At 49.8% G+C, this 19,673-nt stretch overlaps 1 protein-coding gene across 3 annotated transcripts in view; it reads right to left on the reverse strand.

Moving 5' to 3' along the window:
• Positions 1-19,673, reverse strand: part of TMEM87B (transmembrane protein 87B) — a 919,680-nt gene that overhangs the window by 661,702 nt on the left and 238,305 nt on the right. For all 3 annotated transcript variants that reach the window (XM_069607836.1, XM_069607835.1, XM_069607834.1), the window contains one exon: positions 2,382-2,417. In XM_069607836.1, coding sequence (XP_069463937.1) covers positions 2,382-2,417 — 36 coding nt within the window. The remainder of the gene's footprint in view (positions 1-2,381; positions 2,418-19,673) is intronic.

A 19,673-nucleotide genomic window follows, 5' to 3' on the forward strand; every position in this document is an offset into this window, starting at 1 on the left:
GTTTGAACATTGCAAGTGTCCATATTGGAGGGCTGGGGTCTGGATATAAAGGGGATGAGCTGGAGTTGACCACTTCAGCTAAAGAAGATCCAAAGAAGACTATGACCGAGAGATGCCAGAGGTCTGTTGCAGAAACCAGCATTGGCTCAGCCAATACCACTCTGTTGAAAACCTCGACCTTCTTATCAACAGGAAAGACCTCTGTGGGGTGCCTTCCTCTCTCTGAATTTTGGGATCAACAAGTCAGCTGTCCTGCTCAAGGTACACTGCCTCTTTTTAGTCGTCAGAGCTTTTCGCTGCAAGGCCCAGACCCAATTTATCTCTGCAAGGACTTCTGGCGGGCCAATCAGCTGGAACCTTTCGTGAGCGTCCTAAAAGCTCTGCTGGAACAGTGGAAATCTGCTCTGCTGCCCTTCACCAGGAGATGGACTTGCTGAAAGACCGAAGACTTGCCGCTGCGTTGCTGAGTGCCTCCTGACTCCGTCCAGTGTCAAAGGAAGGCATGCGTCTGTGAAGCTCTCTCCTTTGTCGTGGGACCAAATATGGGTCCCCTCATACAGTCCGAGGTCTCCAGAGGAACCTAGAGATGACCATCAGTGAGCAACCTTGAACCTGCACAGCAACCAGATGACCCTGCACAGTGACAAGGGTGAAGCACGTCTTTACCAGCAATTTACTGTCACATAGAACTGTTCTTAGCTTTTAGGTTGGTTACCTGAGGTCACAGCTCATGAACCACCACCTCTATTGCCCCACCACCCGCCATTGGGGTTGCACTGGGAGAAAAGTACTGTTTACCTTAGAGCATCCAGGAGTGGCCCAGGATGGTGGGGTCCAGGTCAGCATATCCGTGTGTCATCTTTTGGAAGCCCACAGGTGGTATCTGCTTCTCCTTTCACTGGCAACTGACTTTAGACCCATAGGTTCCCACTGTGCATGCTGCACTTGCCCTGCACTAGCTTCAGTATTCTTCCTGCACTATCCGAGTGGGCCCTCCACTAATTTCCAAAGGAACCTTTTTGGGACACGTAGAAGACTACCAGAAACTTAGTTCAGGCTAGGGATTAACGTCTTTCAGTATATGGTGATGGGTGCCTTATAAATTATACGGTCAATGTCCTGATGTCTGCTGAACATCTGTTCTTCCTACTTTGGAGAATACCTTTATCATTTGACCAACCGCTTGTGATTCGAATGTACTGTGCAACCCATGGTGGGTTACCTCAGTTCTAAATATGTTCTAAGTACTTTGAAAAATGTAAAGTGTGCCTTCACACAGTATTGTAATATTGTTATATGTATAGCTTCCCTGTGTGGATCGTTTCCTTATTAGTTCTGCTAAGTGTTAACACAACAGTGCCCTCTTCCTCCTTTGTTCTTCCAAAGGTAGTGACTTTGAAAAACCCTAACATTAATTCTAGTGTTAAAGGGAAGAAGGGTATGCAGCATATGCTTAAAGAGGGTTGCAGGATTTTGTGATGAGGTTTGTGCCATTTAAGATGCATTTTTGCTGAGGTCCAGCCAGATGGGAACCAACCATGGCTGGATTATCTGATATCCAGCCGTTTAAGTAAGGATCTGTCTCAGATGAGAGTTTCTAGTAAAGTCTGATGTTCTCTCTGCTTGCATTTGTAATAGTAGGCATGGCACTGCTTTAGAGGATGGCAGAGGCAACGCAGGGTGAGCATAAACGAAGAGCCTTATGGAATGCTTGTGTACAGTCAGAGCAATGTGTCTCAGTGATTCAGGACAACTGTAATAAGAGGAGGATTGGGGTTAGTGTTTGGAGTCTCTGTGAAACAGGCAACAACATATAACAAATCAGGCAGTACAGTGTGACCTAAGCGGCTAAACTCTGTGAGAAGGTCATAGATGATTAGGACAGTAGGTAAACCATTCTCACTTAAGGATCATATATTAGAGGATTGCATCAGGTTCATATATCTTTGCTTAGCCTGGTTGCAATCTAAACTGGAATGGAGGTCAATGTGTGAATCAAGTTGCAACTGGGTGGGGAGTGTGGTAATTATGCTTCATCTAAAAAGGTATTAACCAACACAGACCATTCATGTATTGAAGCTAAATAACATTAACAAAGGAGCAGGGAAAAACAGGAAAATCAACCAATTCAGATAATACAACAAATGCCAACTGCGAAGAAGAAATGATGCACACACCGACACAGACACGTACACACTCTGCTGGAGTATCATACACAAATGAAAAAAGTGCCTGGCAATTAGTAGCACAGCCATATGGCCAAAGCACCACTCATTAATATATCAGTATTAATCTGGAAAGGGCAGTTACTGCAGACAATGTGAAAGGCAAAATGTCAGATTTGGTCATGCAATACAGAGTTAACCACCTGTGTCTCTTACCTCATCAGAGCTTCTCCTCCAGACAGAATGAATGCTCTGAAAGTAAAAGCAAGATGTGAGCAAACACAAATTATTCTGTCCCTATGCTCTAACAAACAGAATGTAATCCACTTATTTGCTAGGGTACAGTAAAGGATTCAGATATGATCTGCTCTACAATACACATCACTGAGCCTGCGGTTCAAGGATTATATAGATAAAAACTGCATAAGTAGGATAGCTAACAGTAGAAAAGGCCTCAAGTGAAGCACACGTTTATATAACAAGAAAATAAAACTAGGATTTGGCTTGAATAGCTCTGCAATTGCAGATATTGGAGAAGAAAAAAATAAACCACCCAAAACACCAGAACATAGCACCAATTCATTGACAGGTAATCGGCACAGAAAAGGGAGCGGGACAATGCACGAGTTAACAAAAATAACAGTTGTGTGAAATCCTTCAGGAAAGTCTGGTCGCAAATAAGATCTTGCAACCTTTTGTGGTATTGCTGAATTGGTATGTGGCCTGTGAGATCAGGCAAACCGCAATCTTCTCCGGTCTCTTGATACTGTCTGGAGGAAATGAGGAACCATCCCTTACCGTGTCTTTTGTCGTTAAATAATCTACATCATTGGTCATGAAATTCTGAGTCCTGCAGGAGTCCTCCATGTTCCTAGAGTAGCTTATTTTTTTTCTTGACCCTGCTCATTCTAATGAATGCTGAAAGCCTATAGTCTTAATCTGTAGTGCAATAGCAATCATATACAGCCATCTGATGGCTGTAGACTTAAGAGTCAAACATGAAATCTTCCACCTACCTGTAACACATACACACTTTGATGATGGAGATCTTAAACTAATCTGAAACTGGGGCAGTACTGATTTTCCCAAATAAGACTAAAGCACAGCGCACATGGTCAGGGCGACGCCTTGATGATTCTGGGGGAAAACATATCTTGAATTGAAAAGACAAGGCTTAGCATTACACAGCGCCATGTCCCTTTCAGATGATCGGACCAGGAATCTTCCCTTTGGTTGAGAGGGCAGTCAAGAAAGGGGGAATTGGGTGGACATGGAAGGTGGATCGGGTGACTTTGCCAGTGAAATGACAACCGATTGTCAAAAAATGATGCGTGAAAGCCGGCTTTTCTTGAAGCAGTCCAGGGAAGAATCCAAGGGCCCTGCAAACATTTATGTTATGCCAGGTTCTCTCTCCTGAAAGGAATCTATTGGGAAAGAAGAACAGCAAATCTCCCAATTGAAATCTAAAAACATTCTTGCTGAATGAAAAACTACAGAAAACCGTAAAGAGGATACAGTCTGCAATTCACTAAACATCCATGCAGAAGTAAGATTAAATAGAAAGGACGTCCACCAGTCACAATTTCAGTGATCACTATGAATTTAAAAGCCTAGTAAGCCAGAAAACCGTACCAAATTCAAATCCCAGACGCAGAAAGCACCTCAAGTTTCGATTTCAAACATCACTCAGCAAAATAAAACTACACTATTCTCACATTATAAACATTGAAGTTCAAGTTACAAATGTGCTCACTTAATTTATAATGTTCACAGAATATAAATGAGCCTGAAAAAGCATAAATTACACAAGCACTAAGATTTGGGGTCCATTCCTGAGCATGGATTTGGTTTAGTCATTCGCTCTGGCAGGAAGTTGTTGCGAAAAATAAGTAACTTCTTATAATTTACCGGCATATTGTTACTGTTGTATTGATTCGTATGATTTGTATCTGGTTTTGGCCATTCCACTAATTTCTTCACCTGCCCAAACACCCCAGCCCCAACGCACCCCACCCCCCGTTTTATATATTTGTTTTCTTTCACAACTTTCTTCTTTTTTTTTCTCTTCATTCCCTTCCCACCCCTTACTGAACAATTGGAATGCTGTTTTTTGGTTGCTCTCTCTTAAAAATGATGTATAATCTTTTGAATTTTGAACTGTATATTTATCTTTATACAGATTGTATGTGTTGGATATTTGTAATTCTTTTGAATAAATTGGTTTAAAATTATTATTATTATTTTTTTTTAAAAGCACTGTGTCAAACACGTGATCCGAAAAAAACCTCTCTTCATCAGGGCTATCAGTATACATAACTCTGCTGCAACTAAGCGGACTGCAATGTTTGTAATGGGTGATGTTAGTAGTGGCTGCAATTTCTGCAAAATGATACTTGTATTGAAAGACAGTCAATTATCTACTGCCGGTCACATAATCACAATGAAGATGCAACACAGACTCAGCTGAGATATATAAAGCTCTAATATGGAGAATGGGTCTACACAACTGTTAGGAACATGTTTATAAAGCCCTCTGGTGAGGGGTGTGAATCCATCCATCCTACGGGTACACAATGTTCCAATCAAAAGGCAGACCAATGGTTTTTATTTGTAGTATGGCAGAGTAGTCATCCTTAATATGTACTCATTCTTATAGAGTTGCAAAGAACACAATATGTGGAAATAATTAATTTAGTTTAAATACTCTAAAACAATCCATCACAGTAAAAGGGCCTGCGTAGACCCTTCCTACTCCTCTTGCTAAACATAGTATCCGTCCCTGTGACAATATACTCAAAGCAGTACTTAATGAGTGAGAATGGGTTACTACTTGTGTCCAAAGGGCCCACCAAATCTCAAAAGAAGGTCAAACTAGTAATATCTACATGATCGCAGAACACTCCTAGGAATGATTAGATACAATGTAACAAAAGTCAGACACATTAACCTAGAATTTCAATAGGCAGGAGTGCAGTACAGTGATCTCTTGCATTAAAGTATATAAGAAATCAGGCTAATTACAAAAATCCCAGCCTTTGGAGGAAAAACTCCAGGAACCTATATAGTATCTACAAAATATATCAAAGTTCAGGCCAATTCCATTTTAGTCACTATTTGAGGATAAGGGGATTTGTATGTGTTCCAGAAGGAAATCTTCATGGGAGTCATTTCAATGGGGGGTATTAGGGGAGGCAAAACAAGTTGCACCCCCTACCATTGGCCTCTTGCAGGTCCCACTTCACTGAATGTTACTGATGGATGCATTGCACCCTATGAGCAACAAAACTAGGATCTGCAAATTGGCAGAGCAGTGGAAGGGTACAGTCTGCAAACTCCACCCATTACCATGTGCACCATGTTAAAGGTTATGGGAGGCAAGAAGTATTGGTTCAGAGAAAGGGCTGCTTTAATTTTGACAACCGCAGGCACCCATTTGCACTTCCTTAGTATCCTTAGAACCCTACTTTCGCTCGTTGAGTACTGTCCAATATGTCGACTTCTAAAAGATCTGTGAAAGCAATACATGTCCACAGATAAAATGGGCAATAGGTTGGCCTTCAGCGCAAAGGGTACATTCCCGAGGTTCAACAGTATGACCTTGATAATCCCAATCGATTACCCTGCTCGAGCTCCCATGGAATAATTCTGTGGCAGCCACGATTTAGGCACCACTCAGCCGTAAGTCCCCTCTGGTAATGTCAACAATAATGGTTGGCTCTTGGGAGGAATTGCGACCTTGTCCCCATACAGATCAGCCTGCAGCCTCCTCAGTAATCTGAATGGGAAGCCTGCAGTATCTGTTATTCTCTTCATCCTGGCGTCAGTTGACTTCTGTATCAGGTTCTAACTCAAATCCCACTTCTCGCACCACGTGACACAGATGGCTCACAGACCACTTCGACTCTAAAGCAAAGTACAAGCATATTTGTTAAAATCTTGAGGGCCCTATAATTGGCCCTCTCTATTGTCACCTTTTTTTGGGACCGCCTGCCTAGCCCAGTCATCCGTGCCAAGGCGTGAGGGAAGGGTACCGACATCCACTCGCGAAACCACAGAAGCCGAATGAACTCAACCCTCCCACCGTGGTTGGTACGGGTTCCTGATAATGTACAGGTGACCAGACAGCAGCCAATGGGGGGAGGAGGGAGCGGTTGAGAAGGGGGAGTTTAGGAACACCAGAAAGAGGGTTAGGATAACCAGATTGGATAGGTAGGAAGGGGAATTTAGGAACAAACATATCTTGATACACAAGAAACATTGTAACATCCTGGAATACCCGACCTATGAGCACCTACCCTGCTTGCTACCTCCTACTCCGTCCTCTAGTAATATCTCTGCCACCTGTCCCCTTTGTCACCAAAACTTTACACACAGTATGCCCCAAGAGCATATAATGAGTGATTTAGCAGATACTGAGTCTTGCACATGATAATGGCCTAGCAACATTGAGCATGATACATATGCAGGTAACCGGCATAACAACATGAACACACAAGAACAAATGGAAGACACGCGTAGGAATCACTTCCCAACATAAACACTAAAATCATGGCCGGATAGGCGAATTGATGCATGAAAGACAAGCAAAAAATACATATGCGAGCAAGCAATCTTGTCCTTATGGGTGGAGCGCCTACACATGTTAGGGTCTTGCAGGTTTTGCGAGGTGAACCATGTTTTCCCTTCACCTCTTGGAACCCTCTGTTTCCTTAACACTGAATTCACCAGTTCATATCCTTGGAGCACATAACCCCTCAGAGCTCACAACTCTGTTCCCCTTCACAAGGAGTTTCATAGACACTCCAATTCCTTAATGCCAAAAGCCCAAGTATCGAGGCCCATAACCCATACTGAAAACGTGCAGGCGTGACTGGCAATAACAAGACCAGCGAGTTGCCCCACACCACTTAACTGTAGGTCCGGGTACCAGGTAAGGCAACGCGGATACTGATGAGTAGGCCGGGACGATCACACCAAGCAGCCTGCACCACCGCCGACTGGCCTGGGTCTCCTGTCTCACACTTCGTGCTCGGGAAGTCCCCCCACGTTATGTGCCGTCACTGCCTCCGAGCCCAGGTCTCTTGCCGCTGTTCCATACACACACCTCGCTGCATCTGCCGGTGCCGTAATCTTCTCAATAAGCCACACCTGGCACGGGCGGGCGGCAAACTTTATTTCCGATTGCAGCTTTGTGCCAGTTCGCCCTGCAATGCCTTCCCAGGGAACCTTGGTAATTTAGTCCTGCCTCTGTCCGGCCCCCTCCTGCACGCCTTGCTGGTGTCTCTCTGGCCCCAGCCTCCATACCTGACAATAAGTACTCCAGTTAGTGCTAGTGCATTAACACCTACTGTATTTTCTGGTGAAAGCTTTTGAGGGTTTCCCTAAATCAATGTCTCTCTGAACTGCACCTGATACTTCCTAACCAGTTACTTTTCTTTGGGACATGCCTTTCACCCACTCCATTGACTGTATCCCTTTCCATTCATGCACATGTTCACCTTTAATTCTTACCTCCATCCTTGATGTCTTCTCTCCTCCCACTCCTCTTCTCTGTCCCTGCTCCAGCCCACTACGTTCCTCTAAACACCAGTATTATTCTACTCCCCCTCCCCTCCCACCACCACCACCACCACCACCACTATGCTCCTCTAACCGCTACCACCACTACTACCACTTCTCTCCTCCTGCCACCGCCACTAATACTACTACTCTCCTCCCTGCAATCTGCTATACAAACACCCCTTCCATTCACTAACATCCACTTCACAGTCAGTCCTTACACTGACGCTCTTAACCCACTCACCACACAATCACACAAATTCACGCTGCAGAAACACTTCTACTTTGATGCCAATACCTCAACTTTTCCACCAACCGGCTACACAAGTCGCGGTCCCATCTCTCATCCCGCTGGTCTATTGGTCCACCCCCACCTCACCTTCTGACCTCACTCAAGTAACCCTCATTGTCTAGCTTCCTGTCTGCCTTTATGCACCCCTCCCTTCCTAGTATGGGCTGTTTCTCCCTTCCCAGTCTAATTCTGGCTCTCTCTACCAGGGTGGGTGTATGCAGTGATAACATAAGACAGGGAATAAGCCATGCATACTTGCTCCACGCGGGTTCTTGCGTATCTTGAAGCTTCCAGTGATCGGGTCCAGTTATACGATTTGATCGCTGCTGCTGAGGGGTTTTCCCTATAGGTTTGGGTGGGTCTTATTTTGCATGCATTCCCTTGGGAGCCAAGGAGCTCCACAAGTCTGTTGGCTTGGTACACCTGTGCCAGTCTGTTCAGTGTGCCTCCACGGAGTGGGGGATGTGACCCTCACTCGAAGAATCTGTGCCCCTGCGACAGGGCTCTGTGTCCGTTTTCTCCTGGGATGTTCGGCACGCTTTGCTACTTTCTTTTGTAATTCATTGCTCGCCGACAGTTACTTTTTTTCCAGCATGTTGCATGCTTTGGCACTCCGGAGAGGTGCAGAATGGCACGAGTGGAGAGCTTCCCTATGAGGCAAGGTGAGTGTCTGCACCCAAGTACTTTGGCACATAGATTGGGGTTAGAATTTGGACCTGTGTCCCCCCTCCCTTCCTGACAAGGCCTTGTCAAAGAAGAAAGAGGTGATTAGTGCCATTTCACCTCTCAAATTAAACACAGCTCTGGGACCGGATTGCATAATAATCCTTTTTTAACAAAAACCTTTCTAAAGAAACGGTGGCCCTCTCAGAGCGCTTTAGGTCTTTCCAATAATCGCAAGTAATCACAGACTCAAAGGGTGACGCTCTCCTCAGTCTGATACTTAAGCCAGGAAAAGCTCTCTAATTTTGTACCCAAGCCAGGCTCATAGCTCTATTGAACATAGATGTGAAGATATACCTGAAACGGTCCTTCCATGCTACTCTCCTGTCTTCTTGACTTCTATCCTCATTCATCAAGCTTGACTTTTCTCCAGGATTTGAAGGGGAAATTTCACTGAGGATGACTGATCGGTGATTAGGCATAGGGCTAAGATCCGGTCCACCTATGTCCAGCTTAAGGGACTGTCACACTTGGTGAAGCCATCTCATTTAGCTTGCCTCCGTTTCACGCTTAGTATTGTAGACATTTGACCCAAATTTTTGCCTAACCCCTTGATGATTGGTGTGAAATTGTTTTGTTTATATTTGAATTGTATTAGGGACATTTAAAACATCATTTTATCTGCATCACTGTGTTCTTCTTTGGAAGTTTTTCTTCTATCTTCTTTGTTCCTGCATCGCTCCCCCACGTGATTGTCTGCACTTATGTGCCGGGGGAACGAACACATAGCGGACGTGTACGACGTGTGCGTCTGCAGTGTGACAAAGGCGTGCTAAGCTTGTCCGTGGCTCAGCCGGGGCGCCAGGAAATAACCCTGGGTCCAAGCATGATACTTCCAGTTGATAGTGTCTTTCACATGAGTTACTATTGGGGCTTGCCACCCAATCTACCCAATTTCACCCTGGCTTTGTGTTATTTGAGGAGCCTTGTTTGCCCTCCATGACTCCCTTACATATCTTTAAAATTATTCTCTGCGGGAGGCCACCAGGGGGCGCACAGGCGATGGCTGCCTGATTGCGGTGTTCCCGCCGAGGCAGGGCCTATTCATGGGATAGAGCCCCCCACCCCCGAGGCTCCCCCGAGCGAACACATCGGGTGGTACGAGCTGGTGACCCCCCCGCGACACTCCGGCTCGAAAGAACGGACCTCCAACTCCGAGCGGAACCGGAGTTCTAGGAGCGGCGGTGCGCGATAGGGCTGACGCCGTTCTCGACGGCGCAGGAAGTGGAGGAGCCCTACGCAGAAAGAAGGTCGGGGAGACGATCCAGGCCCACCCCCCGACCCTGGCGGTGGAAGGCGTGTGGCGAGGAGGTTGCGTTCCCTGGGCGGGGACCAGCGGCAGCTCCCCTGCCCGCCTTCGGACGAAGGACTCAGACTTTTTTTTTGTGACTCTGCGCCGGGCCCCACGGCGCGGTGGCGCAGACCCGTGGAGACAACGCCAGAGACCAGGTCTTATCGGAGGGGGCCTAGGAGAGGAGGCCCCCGGCTACGCTCTGCCTAGGGGGAGCGGCGGATCTGCCCCCCCGGGGACCGAGGCGTCTGTCGTCGCCGCCCCCCTTGGAGGGGCCCCATACCCAAGCTCGTCCCAGGGACCCAACGGCGTGGAACGGGGAGAGCTGCCCCAGCCTGGGTCTCACCCGGAGCCACAACAGCGACCCCCAGCTGGAGAGCTGACGGCGAGGTCCCCCACGGCCTTGGGCTCAGCAGGAGGAGGCCCCCGGGCTGGGCCCCGAGGCGTGAACCTGCCAGGAGACAAAAAAAAAAACCCGGGGGAACTATCCCGGGAGGAGACAGCGATTCGGCAACCTGGGTGAGAGGCCCCTGTCCTCGGTTGGTGGAGCGTGTGCCCGCCTGGGGGCCTACCCCATCCCCCACAGGGGTTAAAGCCTGCGCCTGCAAGCCCTACTTGAGCAACACATAACGGGACGACCCCGGGATAGTACAGCACACCCTCAGGGCCACAAGGCCGCAACGGACCACACGCCCTCATAGACTGGTGAAAGACCCTACGACCACAACACTCTCGCGGACTAGAAAACGCCTCCGGCGTCCCCAAGGTCCTCCGAACCCGTTGGCTGCCCGCGACCCAGGTGAGAGGCCCCCGTCCTTGGCTGGCGCAGGGGATAAATCACCGTCTATAAATTCCACTGGCGAAATGGATAACTGTTTGGCCTCGGGGCAGCACGGAATTCCCCAAGGGCCCCCCAGACCGCGGCGGACCCTGCAGCAGGGGATCAGCAGGACCACATGAGCTGGAGGAAGACCCTACAAATGTTCCGCTTTCAAGAAACAGAGATCACTACCGAGGTTCCCACCCTCTCCGGAACCATGGCCCATCCTGAACCCACAGGCCGACCCGCAATGACGATGGAAAGAGGCTTCGCCTCCATTCTTCAGGAGATCAGAGAAATGAGATCCGATATCGCCCAGAAGTTCGAGAAGATGGACCAGAGAGTGGACAAAATCGAGGACAGAGTCCTACAAGTGGAAAACTATCAATCGTCCTCTTCATCTCAGGAGGTCCAATTCGCAAACGGCTTGCGGCTCTGGAAAAGAGGGACAAGGAGAGAGCCAGGATAATGGACGACTATGAAAATAGGGAGAGACGGAACAATCTAAGGTTCTTTGGGATCCCGGAAACGGAAGGCGAGACAGAGAGAGAGTTGACCCGAGTGGTGAGAGACATCATCACCCTCCTGTTTGCGGAAGAAATGACAACAGAACTCACGTTCGACCGAGTGCACAGGGCCGGGGGGAGGACGGGGAGCCCCAGATCGGTTCTGGCCCGTTTTCACTATTACACCGAAAAAGCTAAAGTTCAGGAGGCTGCGAGGAAGGCTGGGGTGATAACTTACAACTGCGCCCAAATCTCAATTTTTCAAGATCTCTCAGCTTACACCCTGGCTAAATGAAGGATGTGCTGCCCCCTGACACAACAACTGAAGGAGAAGGGCGTCCGGTATAGATGGGGATACCCCTTCTCCCTGTCTTTTGAATATTCAGGCCAACGCACAACGCTGGTAACGGAAGAGGACATCAAGGGAGCTATTCAGGACTTCGTGGGCGATCCCGCCCCCCAGAGGGGGCCAGTAGACCCGGAAGCGCTCAGCAGGGGCACCCCCAGCCAGCCTAACTCCAGAAGAAGGAAAACCGGCTCCAGAAAGTTTAAGAAATTGAACACTCCACCAACACCAATGGAGGAAGATCATGTCGAATCGGAGGGTTGACAACAGCGACCCTACGAGGATCGTTGGGACTAGTCAACAGGTAGACTCTAAGGACGCTTTGCTTGCCGCACCACATCGATCTGCAAGTATAAAGGGTCATATGGGGGGATACAATCATGAGTGTTGAGAGAAGTATCACCCGGGGCCCAGGGGACGGTCGCCCACGGGGCGGAGGGGTCAGCTCGGCCCATCTACAGATCGGGCCCTGACAACTGGGAGCGGAGGACAATTAAGTTCCCCCTCAAGCAGTGATCGAGCTGGGGTTTTCGAGGGGGGGACGAAATGGGGGGGGCTCACGTTAGCATGCTTTGCTATCGACGTCTGGTCGTAGGGAACAGGCTGGTGGTCCAGCCGACAATCCAGGAATGGAGGAACTACACGGCTGGACGCCGGGTAGGGGGGTGGGGGTTTGTGCACAAGTTGGGGGTTTAGGGGTGGGGAATGAGTTGGGGGTAAGTTGGGGAAAGTTTTCAAAAATTTCCAAACAAAGAAAGTCAGAAAGCAGGGAGGGAGCGACCATGCGACACCGGTGACCAGGGGGGAAGGCGACAGTGACTATGGCTGATGACCGACCGGCCCTAGGGGTGGGAACACTGAATGTACGGGGCCTGAACACCCCCACGAAGAGATCCCTAATTAGCAGAGAGTTTAGGAGGGCAAAGCTGGACCTATTCTTCGTGCAGGAAACACACTGGGCGAGGGGAAGGGAGCCCAGGGTGCGGGGGGGTGGTATTGAGGAGATATACTATGCATCCCACAAAGGTAAGAAAAGAGGGGTCACAATCCTGTTCGCTAGGGGGTTGGGATTCGAGAAGGACTCCATTCTCAGGGACCCCGAAGGCTGTTACCTCTTTGTACGAGGTTCCCTACAGGGCTCGCCCATAACCTTGGCAGTAGTATACGCTCCAAGCGAGGGTCAGGCCCAATTCTGGGAGGGAGTGGGGGAAAGGTTGAAAACTTTTGTCCAGGGTCCATTGGTGGTGGGAGGTGATTTTAATATGGTCCTCGTCCCATCCAGAGACAGACAGCGGGTGGGCGCTCTAAATCCCAGACCCGCAGGAGACACCATGTCACGCGGCTTTCAGAGGGTGAATGAGGGCCTGGGCCTGGTAGACACGATGCCCACCCCACGAACAGGAACTCCCTCTTTTACATACTATTCCTCCACTCACAAAGCCTTCTCCAGGATAGACTATATTCTCGTGGACGAGGTCCTCCGCCCACACGTAGCGGGTTACAGGATAGATCCCGTTCCCTGGTCGGACCACGACCTGGTCAGAGTCACCCTGGCAGGGGACTGGTGTAGAGGACGGAGGGAACGTTGGAGATGTAACAATGCCATACTTAGAGACGAGGTGCATGCCCAGGCCGTCCTGGATGCCATAGAGTTCTGTGAGCTTAACGACAATGGGGAGGTGGGCACACACACCCTCTGGGATGCCTTCAAGGCGACCCTAAGAGGAGTACTCATTAAAATAGGCTCTCGACAGAAGAGGGAAAGGGAGACCCAGGAGAGATCTTTGAGGGACAAAATAGCGAGCCTCCAACCAGGGGGTTCCCCGGTACAGACCCTGGAGCATGACCGTGTGGCCACACTGGAGGACTACAGGCTCCAATTAAAAGACCTGCTCCTCCACAAAACGGAGAGGAGCCTCCAAATGGTCGAACAGAAATACTACGAGAAGGGGGACAAAGCGGACAGGATCCTGGCCTGGAAATTGAGGGAGGTCCAGAGAAGCAGGATGGTGAGAGAGGTGAGGGACAACAGGGGAACACTAGGCTATGATCCCCCCCATAGAAGTGAAGCTTTTCGCCAATACTACGAGTGATTATACGCATCTGAATAGGACGGTGGCGATGCCCAGATCGTGGAGTTTCTCGGCTCTATACAGATACCGTCCCTTCCCCGGGAGCTGGCAGAGGGGCTGGAGGGCCGGGTGACCGAGGAGGAGGTGGAGAAGGCGATCAGCGGGATGAAGGTGGGGACCTCCCCGGGGGAAGACGGCTTTTCGGTTTATTTCTATAAGAGGTTTTCGATCCTCCCTGTCTCCCTACCTGGCGAAAGTCTTCAACTCGGTCTTGGAGGGGGGTACTCTCCCCGACTCCATGATGGGAGCCATTATAGTGGTCCTTCCCAAGGAAGGTAAGGACCCGAGGGAATGTTCGTCCTACCGGCCCATATCATTGCTCAACATCGATGTCAAGATCCTGGCCAAGGTGGTGAGCAGGCGGATGGAGGGGATAATGCAGAAGCTAGTCCACGGGGACCAGGTGGGTTTCATTAGAGGCAGACAAGGCTCAGACAATATCCGCAAAACAATTGACTTGGTACACTTTGCCCAAACCTCAAATCTTGATGCATGCATCCTGTCCCTGGACTCGGAAAAAGCATTCATTGAGTCGAGTGGAGATACATGACCCTCCTCCTCCAGCGAATGGGCTTTGGGACGCATATCCTGAGCTGGGTGGCCGCCCTCTATAGAGATCCTAGCGCAAGGGTTCAGGTGAACGGATTGCTGTCAGAGCCCTTTCCCCTTACCCGAGGGACAAGACAGGGCTGCCCTCTCTCCCCCCTGCTGTATGTCCTCACGATGGAGGCTTTGGCCATAGCGGTTAGATCTCACCCAGACATTAGGGGGATCAGAAGGGGAGAGGTGGAATTCAAGTTCTCCCTGTTTGCCCACGACATCCTGGCATACCTGGTGGACCCGGGCTCATCGATCCCTCCCCTCCTGTCCCTGGTCACCTCCTTTGGGCGTTTGAAAATAAACACAACTAAATCCGTTCTCCTTCCAATGCGCCAGGCAGACCCGATGCTGGACCCCCTGACCAGGTTTCATGGGATAACTGTGGGCAAAAACACCATAAAATACCTGGGCGTCCTCCTCACTAGGGACTTATCAGCACTGGGAACCTCCAACTACGACCCCATATTGGCTGCGATCAATTCTGACCTGAGGAGATGGGGTAGGATGATCCTCTCATGGTACGGTCGGATGACGACAATCAAAATTAATATTCTGCCCCGGCTTCTGTACCTCTTTACAGCCCTCCCTACCCAGGTACCAGCCCAAACCTTCATAGACTTACACAAGGGTGTCCGAGATTTTATTTGGCAGGGGAGGGCCCCGAGGGTCGGGAGGGCCACCCTGACGCTCCCGAGGGAGGAGGGGGGATTTGGTCTCCCAGATTTCTAACTGTATTACCACGCAGCACAACTGCGGGTGCTCCTGGAACATATGAAGGAAGGCTTGCGGACATATTGGTCATACTTAGAGGACATGGACGTCCACCCCCTTAAAGTCCGGGACCTCCTGTGGGCCCCTCGCAGGCAAATTCCAAAACAGGTACTGGCCCACCCGACCCTGGGGGTTCTCTGGGATATCTGGAGGGAGTGCCCCCGGACAGCTCATCTTTCCTCTTGGCCGTCCCCCATGACCTCCTTGTGGGGTCCCCCCTGAATCTGGGCAGCAGAGGGTTTAGACAATCCCAGCGTTGGTCTGATGCGGGCCTGGAATGGGCGGGCCAGCTGTTCAGGGAGGGAGAATTTTTGAGTTATGAGGACCTCAGGGATGGGCTGGGAGGCGAAACTCTCTCCATTTTTGACTACCTCCGTCTTAAGGGCATCCTCAACGACCCCTCATGGGGCCCAAACCTGCAGAGACAACTAACTCCCTTTGAGAAACTCCTGGACTCAGCAACCTCGAGAAAGGGCGCGGTTTCCTGTATGTACTCAGTCCTAAACACCCATAACCTTCAGACTAGGCGAGGCTTCCGTGGGTTTTGGAATGGTCTGGCGGGGGAAGAGATATCTGAGGATGCCTGGGCTCGTATTTTCAAGATATCGTTTCATGGCAATCTTTTCACCTCGGACATGGAACACAACTTTAAAATCCTGCAGGGGTGGCACAGAGATCTGGCAAAACTCTCGAAAATGTTCACAGGGGTGTCTCCAGAATGCCCGAGGGGCTGCGGCCAGGTAGGGACCAGAGGACACATGTGGTGGCTATGCCCGAAAGTGCAATCCTAGTGGGAAGCAGTGAGAGATTGGATTATGGAGGTAACGGAGGTCCCTCTTCCCCTTAACCCGCTGACCATGCTGCTGGGCCTCCCCCTGGAGGAGGAGGATCTGAACTGGTACCCAAGGATGTGGGAAACCATGTTGAGAGCGGGCAGAGTGGCCCTGGCCCAGAAGTGGAAGAGCCCGGACAACTTCTAAAGAAGATTGGATGAAAAAACTCAAGAACATGTTCTTGATGGACAAATTGACTGCCTTGGTGAACAATGACTCGTGCTCATTCCTTGCTGACTGGTATGGGGTCCAGCAGACATGGGGATGGAACGTCCATTAGATCCAGGATCGTGCCCCTGGATGGCCGGGACGTGATCGGCACTGAGAAGGACAACACCTAGTGGGGGTCCCCACGACCCGGAGCAACGTCGGCCCCAAGCCAGCTATTGAGTTGGTCACACGTCGCATTGCTTCAAAGACCAAGGAAATGACAAGATAGTTTGGTCTCTTTACTGGTTTATTGTTTGAACTGGACATGGGGGAGGGTTCTTGAAGGGGGGGATTTGGGTTACTGTACAATTCTTTTTCTGCTCCTTGGTATTACAAAATGTTAATAAAAACCAAAGTTTAAAAGAAAATATATATATTCTCTGCACGGATAGGGCTGCTGCCCACTCTGGGGGTGAAGTTGCCATAATATTTAGTTCCAGGTTTACAGGTGTTGCCACTCAGTCATAATATTAAAATGGAGGCACTTTTGCCCAGTTTAACTCTCTCCCCTACTATATCTGGTCACATTTGCTTATTTATCGTCCTCCTCGTTTTGACTCCAAGTGCTGCAATTCTATTCTAAAGCTAGTCTCATCCCTTCCGCTCTCTTTTTCTAATCTGTGGGTGCTCTGTGATTTTAATTTTAAACCGAACAACCCATCTGATTTATTAGCCACCTTCAGGATGTTACAACAATTGACTCCGTCTTTGGTAAAAGCGTGAACTGCAAAGGAGCCTGCAAAGAATTCCAGACAGTTTATGTGTAACTGCAACTCCTCTTCAGGCCACTTGCCATCTGTTTCCAGCCCTGAGCACCTGGCTCCCCAGTCGGCTCTGCTCGCGTCTGATTAGTTCTGGGGTGTTGCCGAAAATAGCACAACCGTTTCATGCCTCCCTATTCTGATGCCACCACTGCAGTGAGCGCTTCTTGGTCTAGAATCTATCTGATGGTGCCCCATACCCCCTTGAAGGTATCTGACCTCAAGTCTTTGCAGGGCCCTGTAGAGTAGCAGCCCAGGGAAAATCGCATTGATGCAGCTAGAAGACCCACGATCCTTGCTAGACTGCAAAGCAAAATATTCTTCTCCATCACTGACCTCCGCTCCTTCTTGATGGCTCCGAGTTTGAGGGTAGGAAGCTTGAGCGTGGCTTGCTTTGTATTCATCACAAACCCCAAGAATTCCATCCTCTGACTGGGGTATAATTCAGACTTCTCTACGTTTAGGCAGCCGAGGGAAGTCACTAAGGCACAGATCCAGTGAACTTGCTCCTGGAGCGCGGCTCTGTCCTGTGCAAGAATGAGGCTATCGTCCAGGTAGACGATGATCCGGATGCCCCTCTCTCTTATGGCCCCAGCTACTGGCCTCAATCTTGGTGAAGGCCCAGGGGGGCAACACCAACCCGAATGGAAGGCATTTGAATCGCCAAATTTCCTTGTTCCACCGAAATCGGAGGAACCTTTGGTGCTCTATTGCTATCGGAATGGTTAGGTCAGCATCCTTGAGATCCAGTCGCACTAGCCAGTCTTTTGTTCGAAGTAGGTCCCGGAGGAGATGGATTCCCCCCCATCTTGAAGTGCCTGTACGTCAACCACTCTTCAGACCCTTTAGATTGATCACTGGCCTTATCCTGCTGAAGAAGCCTGGACACCCCCCTTACCTCCCTGTGTGTCGTGTTTTATCACATCTTTGTCGACTAGGCTGCGCAATTCTCTCTAACAATTCTATCTCTCACTGCTGCATATAAGCTGGCAGGGGCTTTGCTAGGGGGGGGCTAAGGGGGCTGTAGCTCCTGATCTTTTGGTTGTAGCCCCGGATAGAATCTCAGGAGCTACAGCCAAAAGACTAGCTAGCCCCCAGTCCCAACAGTTCCGACATCAGCTTAACCCCGGGTCTTTTCCAGACCTAGCAACTCCCCTGTACGCTGGCCAGGCTCCGATCGCTGAATGGGTTTGCCTGCGAACTCTAGACGCAGACCTGCTACTGCTTGGAATACCCAAGCCTCACTCGACAGCTTTGCCATCTGCGCAAAAACAATAAGGTTCTTCCTCCCACACTTAGGATGGCTGTACACTGTGCACTTACCACCTGCGGCACTTGGCTGTCTGTAGGCGCCTCTTCCTCTGCGTCCTCTGGGATACCGGGATCTCGTCAGGAAGAAGGCGTCCTGTTGTCTGCCTTTCCAGTATTGGGCCTGCGGACCTGGAGGCCTTCTTTGCATATTGAAGAGACCGAGCAATCGGCCTCGATGTCAACCGGTCCCTGCAAAAACTCACCCTGGAAATATCTTCCTTATTGAACTTTGTGCTTTCTCTATCGCTGTATATGTCCCGACAAACTGGGGCATCTCTTTGGCAAAGGACTCTCCAAGCAACATTCCTTTCGCCACTTCTCCTGCTTCGTAAGTAGCTAGATTGCTAAGTTTGCGGTCTATTTTAAGCAGAACTCTTCGTCTCTTTTCTGACAAAAGGGAACAATTGGAATTTCCCAGGATGCAAACCGCGCGTTGTGCCCAGATACCGAGCACTTGCGCGTCTATGGGTACCCCTGTGTCTTTAGCTCTTTCGGCTAGGTCCATTATTTTCACTAAGGGGCCTGCCAGGTCTAGCAACTTGTCCTGGCAGCCTTTCCATGCGCGATCGACTCCCTTGCGCACATCACTGGACGTCTTTGTGACAAAAGTCACCATTTTAGGGTCGAGGTCCAGGGTGCGTTTCTTTACCGGGCAGCTTTGGTTGGGGGCATTCAGCTCTCATATGGAAGCGTACTTCTCTGTCCAATGGCTTCCTGATATGTTGTGCTACTCTGGGCAACGACACCCACTGTCGATTAGGGGTGTCGAATGGCCTCCGAGTCGAACATGTTGCCTATGTGGTCATCCGCAAGAACAGGGCCGCCCAGTCCAGATTCCTTACGGAGGTGCTCAGTGAAGACCTCCGTCTTCCTCGTCACCCTCATCATCAGGCATGTATCCGCCAACATCTCCCCTTATGTCAATTACCCCAGGGGCGGAGGGTAGGAGGTGTGGCACCGACTTTAGCAATAATGCTTTTTTAAGTTGAAAGGGTGGACCACCTCACAGGGCACTATGTTATCCCATTCCCTTTGTTTTGGGAGGGTGAGGGGGGGGTCAAAGAGGGCAGCCTCCTCCAAGCCTTTTTACCCCTCATGATCAACCCCGGTGCTGGGGTGTCTAGTTGATGGTCCTTCACCTGGGCGATCAGCCCATCTTTTTCTGCGTGATCCCTCACCTGCCCCTTCAGTGGCTAGTATAGCATCCAGCACCTCTAGGTGCTCTGTGAGGGGCTGTACTCCCTGTGATAAAGCTACTGTTTAGGGGTCTTGTAGGACTCTCTTGAAACTGAGCGAGAGATCCTTGTCATCCATACCGATCTGCGTGCTATTGATCTCTGCAGCGTTCAACCT

This window comes from Ambystoma mexicanum, chromosome 4q (assembly GCF_040938575.1).
Source record: "Ambystoma mexicanum isolate Mex_15411 chromosome 4q, UKY_AmexF1_1, whole genome shotgun sequence".
Lineage (NCBI taxonomy): Eukaryota > Metazoa > Chordata > Amphibia > Caudata > Ambystomatidae > Ambystoma > Ambystoma mexicanum.